The sequence below is a fragment of the Vigna umbellata genome, chromosome 2 (assembly GCF_029865625.1).
Source record: "Vigna umbellata cultivar VRB3 chromosome 2, Vumbellata_1.0, whole genome shotgun sequence".
Classification (NCBI taxonomy): domain Eukaryota; kingdom Viridiplantae; phylum Streptophyta; class Magnoliopsida; order Fabales; family Fabaceae; genus Vigna; species Vigna umbellata.
In genome coordinates, this window is record NC_142166.1 from 34,442,614 (window position 1) to 34,458,359 (window position 15,746).

Sequence of the window (15,746 nt, forward strand, 5' to 3'; positions counted from 1 at the left end):
AAGTATGAGAATTATGGATAAGTCAATATTAACATGATGATGTTATCTATTTATATGGATATGTATAGTTATATGCTTATACTGTCATGACACTTGTGAACTCAATTAAAGTTATGTTTCTCTTTATTCTATTGTTATCCACATTAAGTTATATACATGTATTATTGATTGTGGTAACATGTTATATGTCTTTTAGAGACATGAAAGTTATAAGATTGATTAAAGTTATGTTGAGTTGGTTTGATTATGTGATATATGGAAGGAATCTTGTCATTCATGACTTTTCTCGCCATGATCCGATCATTTTAATTCATATAAGGATGATGACTTGATAATTCTAATGAATGGTGCACACTGAAAGTTTAGTTTTAGATCTTCAAGTCATCACATGAACCATGTGGGAGAATGTTGAATTATATTAATATTTAACATTGGTTCATGTAATTTAAAGTATAACTTTGATGTAAAGATTCTAATATGATGATTATTAGAATATAAATGTATTAAAGTTATAGGGATTATTTTAGAGTTATTAAAATTAATCTCTCTCTTCTCACTTCAATAAAGGGAATTTTGGTATTTTATTAAGGTTGGTTAAATATCATAAAAGAGGAAAAATGTTTACTTCTGTTGACACGTTAAGTTTCTGAAAAGTGAAAGAGAAAAAGTAACGTTCTTAGAAAGAAAAAAAAACTGTGACTTTGACAGAGAAAAACATCATTGGCAATTTCTATATCATCAAGAAAGCATCAAAGAGGAATAAGAGAAGGGAGAACAATTGACAGGAAAGAACTATACAATGGATCCAGGTAAGTTCTTTTCTACTATGTGTGTGAGAATAGTGAGAAACATGGAATTCAAGATCCAGTATGTTTTCATTTAATTGAAATCATAAAAATTGCATTTTTCCTATTCTTGTTTTGAATTTACGTTTTCTGTTCTATGCTTTTCTTTTTCCCCAATTGCATTTTCGTTCTGCACATGCACTTCCATTCCCGCTTTTTGATTTTAAGTGCGTTCTTATTTGTGTTTTTGATTCTAGAATTGCGTTTTGTTTGATGCTATTGTGTTCCAGAATTAATTCATTTTTGTTTTGCTGTTTGGGTTTCGTTTCAATATTAGCTTAAGTGTGCTTGGTTGGTCATTAGCGAAATTGCATCGTTTCCATGAGAATATACTAGCTTATACTGCACTTAATTGCATATTAATTTGATTCAGCTACGTAGAATAAAGTTTGTGTCTGTAACAACATCTGCATGTCAAGCTGTTTGGTTTAGGAAGATACTTGAAGAACTGCCCATATTACAACAAAGGCCAACAATAACTTACTATGATAATAGTTCAACAATCAAACTTAAAAAAAATCCTCTGTTACATGGACAAAGCAAGCGCATATAAAGGTAAAGTACCATTATTTGAGGAATCTCACATATAATGAAGTCATTGATTTGATTACTATAGAGGTGAAGACCAAGTTGGGTATATGTTAGAGGCAAAGGAGTGTCCTGAAAAATTCACAATATGATGACTTAAATTCATATGCCATGGCACGATGAGTTAAATTCACTTAAATTCATATGCCAGGATGAGTTAAATTCATATGAGAAGGGGATGACCTTGTTTAAGATTATGAAAATAAATGGTTTAAGATTTCGAAAATAAAAATGGGTGGGTGTGTGTGGCTAAGTAGAGCCAAGGTATTAGCCATAATATACTCCTTTGTGTAGATATTGTGAATGTAGTGACTCCTAAAAAATGAGTAATATATTGATGTGATGTTAGGTGGTGTATTGAGAGAGAATTTATATACTAATTATCATGACTATACTAGTTTCAGATTCACATAGAGGAAGGTATATAGTTTGGAGTGTTGAAAGAGGTTTTGGAGTTTTAGTATTAAAAAGGATCGAATCTCACAAATATAACCAATTTACCTTGGTCATTCTCAAGATGTTAGTCCTAATATATAAATTTATAGCTACATTGAGTTATGACATGTTGAAGTGGGTTATGATATGTGCAAAGTCTTTGAATTTGTTGAATACATTAGTTTTTCAAAAGTAGAGTGAAATGTTTGTCATGATTAAGTTATGTGAACTATAATATAAATATTCAATTCTTGATGTGAATTTTTCATATTGAGTTTGAAGGGTAATGTTATTTGTAGTATTGTTTAATTTTCAATAGCTTATTCTTTGTTTTTGTGGTATTGTGATATCCACTTATAATTATTGTATGTTACATGTCAGCATAAAATAATGCAAGTGGTGGAAGGGAACCGTAATGAGGTTGTGGGTACTGTATGTAAATGCTTCTTTTTATTTTTAAAAGAATTTTATTTGTTGGGTTTTCTTTATTTTGTAATTATTATTATCAATTAATAAATAGTGTTTTATGGTAATAATTATTTTCAGAAATAATTAATTTTAGTTTTTTCAACTAATATTTCTAAAAACTTACATTTTTAAATTTACACGAAGATAGTTTTAGCTTTACAAAATAAAGAATTTATCAACTTTCATCAATTCATTAATTATATACAAAGTCAAATACTTATTCAAATCCAACATTTTTTTATTAGATTATTTTTTTCCCCAAAATGACTCAAATCAATCTTCACAATCCATACCTTAATCAAATAAAACGTTAACTCAACCTACCAACATCCTAATGGCTAGGGTTTATGTATTGGAGGTTGACCTTTCGTATCCACTCATAGTGTGCCATTTAGTTTTCTCAATCGCTGAAAATAATGAAACACGATATTTATTTTTTAATTGAAACTATTATCACTTTCTCAATAATTTGAAGCTTCTACATAATTTTTTAATGGTAGTGCTTAATCCCGCGTGGCTTTCATAGGCAGAAAATGTCCCATTTACGAGCACTTTGTTGCACCAAAGATATAAAATAAAGGCCATCGCCAAAATATTTTAAAGTGGTTTGTTAATAACACATTATTCTAATATTGTAATGAAAAATATAATTAAAAAACTCTATCAAATTCTTCAGAAAAAATATATTTTCAAATAAAACCAATAAATATTTGACATTTACTATAATTCCGTAGAAAAATATATTTTTTGTGTGTTTGTAAATGTGTATATATATAGACAATATGTAATGGAGAAAAAGAAGGATAGTGTCGGCCAGCAATATCCTAATAAAGAGAGATGTTGGTAATAAAACAAATGAATGTGTCACAGCAATAAAATGATGATTAATTAAAGAAATTAATGTATGTGCCAAAAAAAACAAATGAAGTTAATGTGTCACGACCCACCGATTCCACTCTCAAACGTAGTTCATAATTATGCATTAAATAAAAAATAAACTGAAATTCTTGCCGTCGTGTTCAAGGAGGAAACACCATTTCCAAAGTTAAAATCTTTGTATTAATGTCTTTTTTTAATTTTAATTAATTAAATGATAATGAAGTTTTTACCTCCTTCGTATGATATATAAATTATTTGATGTTTATTATAGGTCTGAGTAAAGAAAATGCATCGACATTTCCGAATAATTTTGAAGAAAATTTAAACACGATGAGTTAGATAAATAGGTGACTTTTAAAAAATAAAGTTGATAAAATGAATTATAATAGATTTAAATAGTGGATTAGAATTTTGTACGTACTCAACTCGACCCAAAATTGATGATTTAACATTTATAAATTTATAAGTCTATTGTAAATTCAAAATTATTTTTAATATGACATTCTTTTGTGAAAATTTAAAATAAACTATATAAAATCATGATTTATTATAATAATAATAATAATTATTATTAGAACTATATGTGTCATTTTATTTGAAGGACAATGTATTCATTTTATTTATGTAAAATTAAAATGATTTATTTTTATATTGACTCAAAATTGCCCACCTACCCCACAAATAAGATGTGGAAAGTAAAATATCCGACTAAATGAATAAATTAAATAGTTACATATAAATTTTGAAATATTAAATTCTACCAAATTTATATTAAATCTAAATCTGTCAACCAGACTCACGTCTATTGTCAGAATCATTGAAAACGCACTTAAAAACCCTCTGAACGGACGTCAGGTGTCAAGCGGAGGGGATCCGGAAATCAGATAGTGGAATGCAGGTGTCGGTAGATGAGCGGACGTTCGTTTAACGTGGGAAGCAAAACTGAGTTTTTGGAAAATTTATGTTACACTCTCTACATGCACCTTCTTCCTCAAACTCTGAAATTCTCATTTCTCCTCCTTCTCTCTAAAAGCTCTCACTTCTCTCTACCAAATCTCATCTTTTCTATTCTCTGATCTCCGTTCAGGCATCGTAGAAGCACTTCCGGTGTCTAGGGCTTCAGTTTGAACCGATCGGTTTCGAGTTCTGAACTGGTAAGTTCTTGTGGTCCTTAACCGTTCGTTATCTGGTACATGCAAACCAAGTTCCGGTTGCATGATTTCATCTTGTCTGAGCCATTGTTGGTCTTCTATTGTTTGGTTTAGTTTGAAGAATTATTGAACGTGAGGGTAGAAGAAATTGTAGTCAGACGAACCTTAATTCTGCCTCTAGGAACGTTCGTTCACGCTCAGAGGTAAGGGAAGCTTATTTAATTTAATTTGTATGATTATGTGTGTTGCATGAATGTTCGTTGACTTGACTGAATTAATATATGATGGTTGATATGTTTGGATTGTATGAAGTATGAAAATTGATTATGATATGAATGTATAAAGTTATGAAACTATGTGTTAAGAAATGAGTTGAATATAAATGAATTCTGAATATGAAATTTTCCTATGATAGTGTACGTTCGTCATTGAATGGTCATTGACCGTTCGATAATGCTAGTAAACTTGGTTAGAATTGGATTCTTTCATTTGGAAAGAATCCTAGTTGAGGACGATCGTCTTCGCGTTGTAATACTATGCTTGAGCGTTCGGCCAAACATAGTTGTATCTGGGTATTCTGTGATAAATTTAAATATAATATATATATATATATATGTATGTATTTTTATAGTCTCGTTTATTCTTAAAACACTACTTCAATAGTATCTTATTATATTTATCAAGCTTTCTAATATAAGTTTAGTAGTGCTCGGTCTTACACCAAGCGCTCGTACTGAATAGTGCTCGGTCTTACACCAAGCGCTCGTACTGAGTAGTGCTCGGTCTTACACCAAGCGCTCATTCTCTTTCCTATGATCTATATTGATGAAAATAACGTTCGTCCAAATTTAATAGAGTTCTCTCTCTACCGTGCTCGGTCATTGACTGACATTCGGTTTTCTTCAGGCTAAATTCAAACAAGCTAAGTATTTATAAACGTTCGGTTTCTTCATGTAACTTCTTCTAAGTATTATTCTTTGAATGTTTTGAAGTGTCTGTATCCATTGGTTCCAGCCTAGAGTCTTAGTACTTGGCATGGTCTTTTCGGTGTTCGGTTGGAGCTCTCAAGATTCAGTTCATTTAATTGGCTCACTTTGTAATTAACGTTCGTTCCATTCGTTTCTTACAATATCTATTGCGTTCGGTTTCTTTCTCAGCCCGATAGTAACCTCCTTGGTCTTAATCTATTCTGGACTGGAGGTCTCTTGGTCACACTCCAAGTGTTCGGTCTATTTAAAAGGTGAAATTTGAACGTTCGGTAATTGGTATCCTTGCGGATTTTTGTTCGAAATGTTTAAGTGAAATGATTATTAATGAAAGAGGAAGAGAATTTGATATGGATTGAAATGTTTTGTATTATGGACGAGCGTTCCTGGGAGGAATGACTCATGAATGTATATTGGATTTGGTAAAGTATGAATGTGGGCATGTTAAGCTGACGGTTCATCCTGATGTTCCGTGAGTACTCGTCCTCATGTAGAGGAGGGTAGGTCATGTGCGGGAACGGCAGGAGGTCCTAGTCCTTATGGTTAATTTGGACAGATAGGACTAACCTCGGGTGACAGCTGTTGATGGTATCCTAGTTACTACATCACCCGAGTGCACGAACGTCTGTAGCTACACAGATTTCATACAGTCCGGACAGTCAGTCTAGTATTAGGCTTTGTATGAGATGTATGATGAAATATATCTTGTGTGTTTTATGGTGTGAACTGTATGCTTATACATGAATTAAATTACATAAGCTTACCCTGTGTTTCCTGTCTTGTCTTGTTTTGTACGTTCGTCTTTGTCATTGCAATGATCATCCGTGTGGATGTGAGCAGAAGGAGATGAGCTGCTGGAAGAGGCGCTGGAGGAAGAAAGCCTAGTTGAGGTTGAAGTTAAGACCGAACAGTAGGACGTTCGGTCAGTAGTTTAGTTGATTGAAAGGTGGTCGTTCGATCACCTTTCCTTTTTGTTTAGTATGACCGTTCGGTATAGGCTTTTGTAAACCGTTCTGTCAGAATTTACTTTTGGCGTTCGATTTTAATTTCTGGTCTTTCTGTAAAGCCGTTCGGTCAAGACGGTACATTCTCTTCTTAGTGTAAGACTGATCTGTATATTATTAAATGTGATTATTCTATTATATAGTTTCAAGCTGTATTTTTGGTATGTTACATCTACTAAAAATGGTTTAAAGAGGAAAGAAAAAAATAGGACTAATAAACAAGAAAGGATAGTGGTTCTATTTAATGCAATAAATATTATTTGATTAGTTTTTTAATTATCGTTTTTTGGTAAAAAAACATTACTTTTCATGTGTTATTTTCAAATTTCATAACATAATTTTTTAATTATACATTTAGTTTAATTGACAAGAATTGAGAAAAATTATTAAGATAACCTAGGAAAATAATAATAATATATAAGTGTAAATTAAAATTAAAAAACAAAAAAAAAATATAATAGATAACTCACTTAAAACTATACTAAAAGTTAAATATTTTACTTAATTTAAGTAAAAAAAAAAAAATCTTAAGAACTAATCTAGAAAAACGACTATAAACTTTAATATTTGCCTTTATTACTTAAACGTACTCTTTAATATAACATTTATTACAATTTCAATTTTCTGAGTGCACCTTACGCCAGTGTTACGAAAAACCGAGTTATGCTCCACAGATCTATGCAGACGTTTTCAAAATTCTGATGATGAATGAAAATGACCCCAAGAAGGAATGAATAGATATAAATATAAACCTCTGAATATTGGAATAATATTAAGAAGGAAAGTTACAAAGATAAACGTCACTACTGGTGCTGCTGAGCTGACCCTTGAACACGTATTATTGTTATCCTATATATTATATATGTGAGTGTGTTTTTCCTCACCAAGAAGATTGAAAGAAAAATGATAGTGAAGGCAGAGAAAAGTATGACTGAGGGAGGTAGGGAAGACGGAGATGTTGTTGGTGTTGGGTTGAAGCAGCACTTTGTGCTTGTACATGGCATAGGTGGGGGAAGTTGGTGCTGGTACAAAATCCGATGCCTTATGGAGAATTCTGGCTATAAGGTGTCATGCATAAACCTGAAAAGTGCTGGAATTGATCAATCTGATGCAGATTCTTTGCTATTCTTTGATGATTATAATAAACCTCTAATGGATTTCATGTCTTCTTTGCCTGAGAATGAACAGGTGGTCCCCCCTCCTCTCTTATGACCCTTTCTTTGAATGTGATTACATAGAGTGGCATCAGAACTCATATCACTGATGTGGTTGCTATAGGTTATATTGGTGGGGCACAGCGCTGGAGGCTTGAGCATTACTCAGGCCTGTCACAAGTTTGCAAATAAGATCCGTTTAGCTGTTTATGTGGCAGCCACTATGCTCAAATCGGGATACTTGACCGAACAAGATCTCAAAGATGTGAGTCCTTTTCGTAAACTCTCTCATCTGTTCTCGATTGGTATGTTTTGAGATTGAATTTGAATTATGCTTCTTTCTTGATATTGGAGTTTGGTAGTTTCTGTGCTCAAGGTGAATGAGTGTCATAAACTTGGGATTAGGGGTAGTTTCGCTGATCGGTGTTTGGAATCTCGAAGGTTTCCAGCAAGGATGATGCCGATGCCCTGTTGAAATAATTGGTTGCCAACTGTCTTCACAAACAGATTGTAGATTTTAGTTCTTAGCCAACTCTGAGACTCACTAAATTATGCTTCTACTCACCTACTCTCAGTTTTTTCCCAAGGATAGCACCATGTGCAAACAAATCAGCAGCTGTTTAGCAATAGGAATAGGAGAGTTTGTTTGTTCGGCATGAAAGGGACGTTTTTCAACTGGGACTTCTTTCATTTCTCTATTTTACGTTATCCCTCTTTTCTTTCCTTTGTTTAGGAGAAAATTCTTTTTCGTTTATCTCACTATTAGAGTTTTTGATTTGGTCAATGACCTTTTCTACTCAGATTACCACCTTTACAGGCTTTGACAACGAACTAGTTGGAATTTAATAATGATCAGTAAAAGGGACAGGCATTCTGACCCTGGGTGTTTATGGTTTATTTTATATTATGCAGGATTCTTATTTAACTCTGGAAAACAATGAAAAGAAAGCTATCTCTAACCCAATCTCGTAAAAGCCTAGACCTAGAATGTGTACGAACAAAGCTAATTGTCTTTATTCAAAATCATTATAAATTTCCTTGTGTCTACTCTGGTTTATGAATTATCATCCGTAATTGTGTGCCACCCAAACAAACTCCTATAAAATAACAATCCCTGTATTAATGATTATAAGCAATCTTTGTTTGGAGACAAAAAAACTTCCAAACCTCTTTCTTTCTTTTCGGTCCGACAGCCCTTTCTTTTCCACAGATCTAAATTGTAGCCAAAATCAAATTTTGACCGTGTTCATTGTGCCCCTAATGATTGAAAGGCAACACAGATTCACGAGCCTAATTGCTAGAATTAATTATGATAGTAGAGTAGCTAATTTTTCTGTGCCACCGATAAATAGCAGATATAATAGAAAGTTTTTCTGGTGTCTAACAAACAGGGTGTGCCTGACTTGTCTGAATATGGGGATGTGTACGAGCTAGGATTCGGATTGGGACGTGATAAGCCTCCAACCAGTGCTTTGGTGAAGAAAGAATTTCAACGCAAAATCCTCTACCCTTTGAGCCCTCAAGAGGTACGTACATAAATATGATAATTAATTAATTAATTAATATCTCACTATAAATGATAAAAAAAAAAAGACATGCTATGCTATGCTACATTTCTGAAGCTATCCTATGTTGCACTGGAATTGCATGCAGTGTCTATAGACCTGTTTGATAGTATGTCACTTTCTCGAAGCATTAGGGAGTAGCGTACCCCACATGACATACATTGGCCTATTGTTAACGTTATCCTCATTTTTGCCATGTGTAGGACCATTTTTGACGATTCCTTGAAAAAAAACATAATTATTCTTCCAAATGAAAACAACTTTAAGAAAAAAATGAAGTTGGCATGTGCATGCAGTCCATATATATATATAGTTGAACTGTGAGTGAGGAATGAATAGTGGAATGATGTGTCAGGATTCAACCTTGGCTGAGATGCTGTTGAGGCCAGGGCCATTGGTAGCATTGACGAGTGCACAGTTCAGAGAAGAGGGTGATGAAGGAGTGGAGAAGGTGCCCCGCGTGTACATAAGGACAAAGCAAGACAAGGTGGTGAAGGCAGAGCAACAGGAAGCCATGATAAAGAAGTGGCCACCATCTACTGTGTATGAACTGGACACAGACCATAGCCCTTTCTTCTCTTCCCCATTCCTTCTCTTTGGCTTGCTTCTAAAAGCTGCAGCTTTGGATGTTTAATTCCATGCAACTGCTCTATGAACACTGCTCTTCCATGCTCTTTTCTTCGTTGCTCTCCAAAACTCTGAATCAATTTACTCATTTATGTATTATACATTAATTGTAATTATCATCAATAATATATAAATTATCATACTATAAATCTATCTCTCCCAAGATTTGTTGGGTCATATCATAGACACATTTTATTTAATTTAATTCAGATATGATTGTTTCTATTCTTCCCGTCTTTTGGACATTTGGACATGTGGTTTAATCACATTGATTTTCCTGTTTTTGAAGTTTATGAAAGTTGGAATGCGGAAAGATCATCCGATGCTGAGTAAAAGAGTTTTAAGATCTATAAAAATGGAATAATGAATATAAGAATGAGTTAGTATTCTTGTGAAAATATTAATTGTATTTATAGAATTAACATGAGTTGTGGATCAAATAATATCATTGAAATAATAAGTATATAATAATAAAAGAGTAAATAATAATAACAAAATACCTTACCGTAATTGATAACCATAGTATCAAGATTAGTTATGATATGTGAATATTTTCTATACATTTATTTTGGGTACTTTTAAAATGAAGAGGCTTAATGAGTCTCGTTGGATTATGCTCTTTAATATATCTATTGGACTCAATAGGCACATAACCCCCATAGTCTCAGGAGTTTGATTTAGCGTATGAAGGGTTATCGTGATCGATCTCTTGGTCGGGCTATGGCCGACTTGTAGAGTTTGCATGTGGATTAATCGTTTGGCCAGACTGGCCGAAAGTTGTTGTGTAAGAATAGGTTTTATGCCAGAATACTGGCTTGGCATTGGTAGAACTATGCTGAATTATGTTGAAAGCCCCAACCCGTGCATTTGAAAGAAGAAGATGAACCAGGCATTTCGTCACATGAACAGTGCTTCCATAACTCTTACTAACCAAAACGAACATGATTGAGTGAGACACTTTATCTAGTGAGGAATAATTCCATGAGCACATGATTACATCTATGCTTAGTTAATTGATCATTCATGAGAATAGCATTTGTTGGATACTATGTGAACACCACAATGAGCTCGATTGAATCAAAGCATGTGTGCATCTTGAATGAATTCTTTTTTATAAGCTGACTTGAGTAATTAGTTGTTTTGAAAGAAAGAGTTTTTGAATATGGTGAACCATTGTATTGATTGGTGGAAGATTGAGTTACATCTTGTTTACTTGAGGACAAACAAAGTTCTAAGTTTGGGGTTGTGATAACGGTTGAAAAACCGTTATTTTTATACTTAATTTTGATATTAGAAACAACCTTTATGACTGAAACTAGCTTGAAATCGTGCTTTTGCTTAAGTTTTGGAAATAAGAGAGTTGGATGGGTTTTATGCTTGGTTTTCGTTGTTTTGGAAGGAATTAAGATGAATTAGATGAAAGAAGTTGAAGTACTAAGGAGCTGGACTCAGGAAAGGAAGTAAAAGTGCACAAAAGAAGAGCCGCAGTCACCGCTGAGCGGAACTTTTACCGCTGAGCGACATTCTGAAGCACCGCAATCATCGCTGAGGGCAAAAATTGCAGCTGAGCGTCATTTAGAAGAACCGCACTTACCGCTGAGCGCCAAAAGTGCCGTTGAACGACATTTAATTGGGCTTGGGCCTATTTTCTGTAATTTTTAATAAACTATATAAGGGTTTAGTCGACTTAGGGTTGGTATCTTTGGATAGAAAGAGGCGAAATCACACTTTCTTCACCCCTTGGAGGCGGATTTTGGATGCGAAAGCTCCGTTCTTCAAATTCTACGGTTCTATCTTTCATTCTTTCATTGTTTTTGATCTAGTTTCACCATGTCTATGGTGAACTAAACCTCCATTGTTGTTGGGGAACCGATGTAATCCTTTGAAACTCTCATGTATTGAATTGGTTCTATATTTTATATGCTTTGCTTCATTAATTGTTAGGGTTTTTCCTCTTTACTCTATGCATGCTTTGTTTAACTCATTCAATTGCATGATCATTGATGTTATCTATATGGACACATATATGTAAATCTAGAATTGGGGAAATTCTCCCGGAAGCAATATTACCTAAACATAGGAATAGGAGGATCAATTGACTTTAAGCTTCTGTGCGAATGTAATGCATGAATAATTGCTAGGGAGACAAGACATTGTAAACTAGTGATTAGGATTAGGCTTTCTTCACCGAGACATCGGGTTTAAGGTAAATTAGAAAGTGGCATTAACATTAATGAAGAAAGATGAATTCATGAATACATGAGAGTGGATAGGATGAGTCGAAAACCCCAACAAACATACTCATTCATATTTTACATCAATCACTTTTGCATCTTTCAATCCAATTGATCAAAACTTGCATTCATGTTTATTTTCCGCAATTCAAACACAATGATTTTGTTTACAAGTCTAATTTAATCAAGAAATCACATAACTGTTTAGGCCGTGAGTCCTTTGGAAAACCATACTTGGTCTTACCATTTTATTATTACTTGATACGATTCAGTATACTTGCCGAGTGTTAACAAGTTTTTGGCGCCGTTGCCGGGGACTCGTGGTTTAACTATTCTATTTGTGTGATTATTGATTAACTTTGACTTGATTTTTATTTTGTTATCTTTTTATCTTTTATTTTATCTTTTTATTTTTTTTTATCTTTTTATCTTTTCATCTTTTAATTTTTTTTATCTTTTTATCTTTTCATTTTATCTTTTTATCTTTTTATCTTTTTATTTTTTTTATCTTTTTGTGCTAACAAATGTTTTCTAGGGTTTTATGCCTAATGCCTGCAGGATGCAATTCGGACAAGAATTTAACTATATGGGCACTCAATTCTACCAAGGTAATCTCAACCGCTGGAGGGAATCTCACTCAAGCATGGATCAAAGTCAATTTTGACAAGCTGCAGGACAATTTGAGAACCAACCACAACAACAATGGCAGCAACAAAGCTTTCTATTAGAAAGAATGGCAAAGATGGATGACGTCTTTCAACAATTTATGCAAGAGTCCATCTCCACTCAGAAAAGCATTGACGCATCATGTAAAAGGATGGAGATGCAGATTGGTTACTTAATTAAGAGATTGGAAGATTTTGGGGTTGAAACTGAAGTTAACCCTAAGCAAACAACGTTACTGATAAATTAACGGAGAGGGCTTAATTGGCTCATTTTAACAAGTTTATGGACCCCATTGAGATAAAAAAAAACGATGACCCACTTGAGATTGACACACAAATACGAGGACCAAATGAGAGTTTAAACCTAAAATAAATAAAAAGATAAAAAGATAAAAAGATCATCAAACTAGTTTTCATCTGAATCTTCCAGCATCCATTAGTAGATGCAAATCCTTTACATCAGCATCCATCAGTAGATGAAAATCCTTCACATCAGCATCCATCAGTAGATGTCTAGTAGCATAGCACCCATGAATAGATGCTTTCAGTAACATCCTTTAGTAGATGTCTAAATTTTCTGATCAGCATCCATCAGTAGATGTCGTTAGTAGCATCCATCAGCATACGTGGCTGACGTCACTACTAAAAAAAGTATTTTAACTCGCGCATTTGACATCGATTTAGTTGTAACCGTAGCAAAAAATGGCTGGTGACATTTTTGTAATTACCGCAAACGTATATGCCTCGGTTTAAAAAGAACCGATGCCTAAACTAACGTAGTGATTTTTGTAATTATCGCAAAGGTCTATTACCTCGGTTGTTTAAAGAACCAAGGCATAAAATAGCTGAATTATTTTAGAGGGTTTAGCCATCGGTTCTTTATAGAACCGAGGCCGTAGCCCTAATTAGATTTCACTAAGAAAACCCTGCTTTGGGGTCGCATAACGGGAAACTCTTCCACATTCTCTTCTCTGTTCCGGTTAACGAGAAACCAACTTCTCTTATTTTTCTTCTCGCAGACCACCCAGTCTTCGGGGCGAGAATGTTCTGCGTCTCGAGCAGAGACAATGGCCTCACGGCGGCGAGAATAGCGATACTTTGGAAGCGCGACTCAGGCGTGTTCATGCCTTCGATGGTGGCTCGCGGTGGACTTCTAGGGTCCTTTGTTGCGTGCGTAAACCTTTTCCTTTCCCCCTTCTTTTCTGGCTTGCGATGTAAGATGATGTAGCGTCACTCTCTTCTTCCCTTTTTCCTCTTTTTCTTTCGTCTTGGTTCAAGCGTCACAAGGAGGGTTTTCTTTTTCTGATGTCTCAGTGGGTGTTCTCGTGGTGGTGGGATCGTGGAAGCTTTCCTCCTTCGAAGCAAACACGGGTTTAGTTCTGACCGAGCCTATATGAGAACGACGTCACGGTGGCGAGAGAAGACGACAGCGACGCGTCGCGAGTGACCTTTGGTGACGACGATGAGGGAGAAGGGTTGAGTATCCGATGACGGTAGTGTAAAAAATGACACTATGATTTGGGGTTTTGGGTCTACGATTTTAGGGTTTCGGTTTCAGTTCTGTGAAAACAAAATAAAACACTCAAAAAAAGAGAGGAAAAAACACTTGTATTGCCTTGGTTGGATTTGAAACGAGGAAAAAGCACACACCTTTTTGCCTCGCTTGTATATGCCTCGGTTGCGGAACTGTTGCGTATAAGCGAAAATAACCGTTGTTGTTTCCTTTTATTGTATTAGTGCGTGGCTGCATTATAGCGGTTGAACTCGAAAAAACAAACATTGCACACGGGAACAAAAAGTCACTTGACTAAAGATTATTTTGTTATAACTTATTTTATGCTGGATTTCGTTCTTCAACGTTGCTTCACTTTGAGCGTCCTCTTTGAGCATTCTTCATTCCCTTCCTCGAGTCTCTTGCTTTTGTTTTTAGTTTTACCTACTGTCATAGGTGTGCCTACCTCTTCGTCTTTTGATATCGGCTATGGTCGTCACGCCTCCTTGCTAACTAGGGAAATTTCTCCAATGAGTGAGAGATCTTCTTCTCCTTCTTTTGACGAGAGACTTTCCTCATCGGAGCCTTTGTCGCCTATTGATGGATTGACAAGTGTACCAAATCGCACAAGTAATATAAAATGGTAAGACCAAGTATCGTACCCCTAAAGACTCTCGACACTAAACAATTGTGTGATAACGCAATTAATTAAGACTTAAATAAAACAAGATTGTTGGTTTCAAATGCAAAGACATAAAATTAAATATGAATGCAAATTGATCAATAGTAAGTAACAGAAAGATGAACGAATGTTGTTTAATAAAGTGGGATGATTATGTTGTTAGGGTTTGATTTCACCAAGTTTACTCTCATGTATATAAGAATTCTTCTTTTTACATTAATGTTAACGTCACTCACTAAATTGCTTAGAACCCGATCCCTCGGCGCAATAATTCTGCCTTAATTCCTAGTTCGTGCAATTCCTAGCGTTCCTAGAAAATTAAGTCTGAAGATCAAGAGCTTAAGACGACCAAGTACTCATACCCTCATCCTTGAGAAATATTACCCTTGGGAGAATTCAACAAGAACCTGAATTGTCAGGAACCTCCCGGCACTCATGCAATTCATAAATCATGCTACTAAATGAGTTAAATAGAGCAAGCATTGAAACAGATGAATTCTCTAACAATTAATAAAAAAGCATATATGATTAAGAATCAATTCAAATACATGAGAGTTCACAAGGTTACATCATTCACCAGCAACAAATAGAGTTTAGTTCCCCATAGACATGGATAAACTAGATGAATAATGGAAAAACATGAGATAGTGAAACCCTAAAAGTAGAAGAGGAAGCTCTCGCCTCCAGATCCGCCTTCAGAGAGTAGAAGAGTGTGCTGTTGTGTTGCTCCAGCCAGAGATGCAACTCCTAGAGCGCTTAGGTCCTTTAAATAAAGTCAAAAAATAGTAGAAACAGGGCCTAGTCCAAAAGAGTCGAAACAGAGCAAAAACTGGGCCAGAATTGCGACGCACGACGATCGGGCGCCCGGGCGGTGGACGGTCCAGCTGTAGGGCTTGAGCCTTCAATTGGACGCCCAGGCTTCGGGGTCCGCCGCTCAGGCGCCCAAGATGGGCGCCCGGGCGGTGGACGTC

At 34.9% G+C, this 15,746-nt stretch overlaps 1 protein-coding gene across 1 annotated transcript; it reads left to right on the plus strand.

Moving 5' to 3' along the window:
* Positions 1 to 7,111: 7,111 nt before the first annotated feature.
* Positions 7,112 to 9,842, plus strand: LOC124845957 (methylesterase 17). The gene is made up of 4 exons (XM_047323145.2): positions 7,112 to 7,544; positions 7,635 to 7,775; positions 8,902 to 9,036; positions 9,431 to 9,842. The coding sequence occupies exons 1-4, from the start codon at positions 7,260 to 7,262 to the stop codon at positions 9,707 to 9,709; spliced, it is 840 nt and encodes a 279-aa protein (XP_047179101.2). The 5' UTR covers positions 7,112 to 7,259; the 3' UTR covers positions 9,710 to 9,842.
* Positions 9,843 to 15,746: the final 5,904 nt, after the last annotated feature.